Genomic DNA, 2,324 nt, shown 5'->3' with positions numbered 1-2,324 from the left:
CCACCCCTCGCCCTTCTCCGTTCAAGTAGTCCATGAGGCGTGTGTGAGGGAGGAGAGGCAGCGACGAGGGCCAAAGGGCACGCGAGAGAGAAGCGCCAGAAAGACGCGCGATCTCAGCTATGGGGTATGGATGGGGGTGGGACGGAGGCGGTTGAACCATGCGGCGTGGCGCTGCGTTTCCCGTCCTTCGCGCGAGGGCATCGGTTTCCCCCGCCCGCCTTTGCGTTTGCCTGCCCGCTCGGTTGTGCCCGGTCTCTTTTTTCTCCTCCCCTCCCCCCCCGCTGATTCTCCGGCCTGCGGCGACCGTGTGGGCATCTTGCTGCGTCCTTTGCTTCTTCACTTCGCAAAGGTGCGTCGGGTGAGCGGGAGGGGGGCGATGTCGAGGAGATAGTGAAGGCGAGGGGCAGAGAGGGGGGAAGGGGGCATGGGCGGGCTTGTCGGTGCCATGCGTGCGTTGCTCACCACAAAGGGCAGATCGCGGTACCGATGAAAACAGCAAAAATGAAGAAAGCACAGAAGGACGAAAAGAGACACACCGGGGAGAGACCGTGTGAAAACAAACTCGACTTTTTTGGCCACGTGTCGTTCTGCCATGAGCAAGGCAGCAGACCCTCCCATACACTGCAGCAGCGCACCCCGCCTCCTTCCGCTCTTGGCTGCCTACTCCTGTTCTCGGTACTCGTCCGACTTTGTACTCTCACTGTCCTGCTTGGCCTCTAATGGCAGCAGCAAGAAGAAGATGGCGATGATATCCAGCACCCAGGCCACCAATAAGAGACCAAAGCCGATACCAAAGCGGAAGCCCTTGTCCAGAACCATGCAAACAGTGCCATCATCGATGTGGTAGACCTTCACCATCAGCACCCAGACGACGCACACGGTGCCGATGCCGACGATGTTGAGGGCCAGGCAGACCCAGCGAAAGGCAGAGCAGCACCACAGCAAAATGAAACCGAACAGAAACGCTACGGCGTACACGGCGAGTGAGATGACATCAAACGCCTGAGCAAGGAGGAAACGGTCGCGGCGGCTCGGGCAATTCTTCCACAGCACCCTCGTCTTCATGATGTACTCTGTGCCCAAGCACACCTTCTGTAAACCCCATAGCGTCACACAAGCGCTGCCGCCGAAGACCCCGCCCTTCACCTCGCGAAACATGTCGAACGGCGTAGCCACCACCAAACAAAGCAACGCGAGGAACTGGAGGATCACGTAGATCAGAACGCCGATATGGGAATACATCTTCGCAAAGGCGCAGCAAACAAAAAGGTGAGGCGGAGATGGGCAGGAGAAGCGATGGCACAGGGGGTCGAGATGGCGCGACAGAGCTGACGAGGAGGGAGGCGGGGGGCGAGTGTGGGAGGGGTGTGAGAGCGAAAGAGAGTCGAGTCTTGGCAAAGGGATGTCTGTTGTCGTTGCGTGTGCACGCGCATGGTGTTGTTTTGCATTGGTTCGCGCGTGTTCGTTTTGAGAGGGGGAGGGATGGGAGATGTGAGCGGGAGTGAAAAGAGGGAGAGACGGGGAGAGAAATGTGGGGGGAGGGGGGAGGCAGTGGTGAGGAGACAGGCAAGTGGCACTGCGAGGCGTGCACAGCGGGAGCGCATGGGCCATTTGCCGGCATGCACACAAGCATCAGGAGAGGGGGAAGGTGCATGCGAGACATGCCGCAACGGCAGCGAGCAGGAGACCGAAGCGCAAGGGAAGGGGGCCAGGCGGAGAGGACAGGGTGCATTGCCTGCTACCCTCCGGGCAAGCCCTGCCCCTCCCCCTCCCACGCCCCTCACCTGTCGGCTTCCCTCCCACCTCGCTGACCCCCGCCTGCGCCGCGTCTGCTGCGCTGTGCAGTCGTCTCGCACCGGAAACAGCCCGCGAACCCCCAGCGTGCTCCTCTTCCTCCCCTCTCCGCCTTTGCTCCCTCTCGGTAGCGCAAAAACGGCGCTGCGCACAGCGAGGACGAGGGACGAGAGAAGGCCGGCGCGAAGGGCCGCCGTTGCAGAACGTATCGCCTGGAGTCTCCTGTTGCTCTTCTTCGCGTCGTCGTAGGAGCGCCTGTGGCAGGCCTTTGGAGAGGCGTGTGCAGAGGAAGCAGCGGCACACACACACACACGCGCACCGCCTTCGTCGCGGCCCTCACATGCGGCACCCCACCGCTGCCACCGCTGCGACAAGCCGCCAACACCGCTCACCCCGCTCACTGCAGGCAACAGAGAGAGAGAGACGCGGCGGATAAAGGCGGAAGGTAAGCGCACAGAGACTGCACCACAGAAAAGGGGAAGAACGCCAAAGAGCAGGTGTGAGAAGCAGCGACCCCGCATGCGCGCGAT

At 61.7% G+C, this 2,324-nt stretch overlaps 1 protein-coding gene across 1 annotated transcript; it reads right to left on the bottom strand.

Moving 5' to 3' along the window:
- Positions 1 to 660: 660 nt before the first annotated feature.
- Positions 661 to 1,242, bottom strand: LINJ_29_1450 (amastin-like protein; the record flags this gene model as incomplete). The annotated part of the gene is made up of 1 exon (XM_003392642.1): positions 661 to 1,242. One exon carries the CDS (start codon positions 1,240 to 1,242, stop codon positions 661 to 663), a length of 582 nt encoding a protein of 193 aa, XP_003392690.1.
- Positions 1,243 to 2,324: the final 1,082 nt, after the last annotated feature.

The sequence above is a fragment of the Leishmania infantum genome, chromosome 29 (assembly GCF_000002875.2).
Source record: "Leishmania infantum JPCM5 genome chromosome 29".
In the NCBI taxonomy this organism is placed as follows: domain Eukaryota; phylum Euglenozoa; class Kinetoplastea; order Trypanosomatida; family Trypanosomatidae; genus Leishmania; species Leishmania infantum.
The sequence above is the reverse complement of the archived record's forward strand: the minus strand, read 5'-3'. Positions and strand labels throughout refer to the sequence as shown.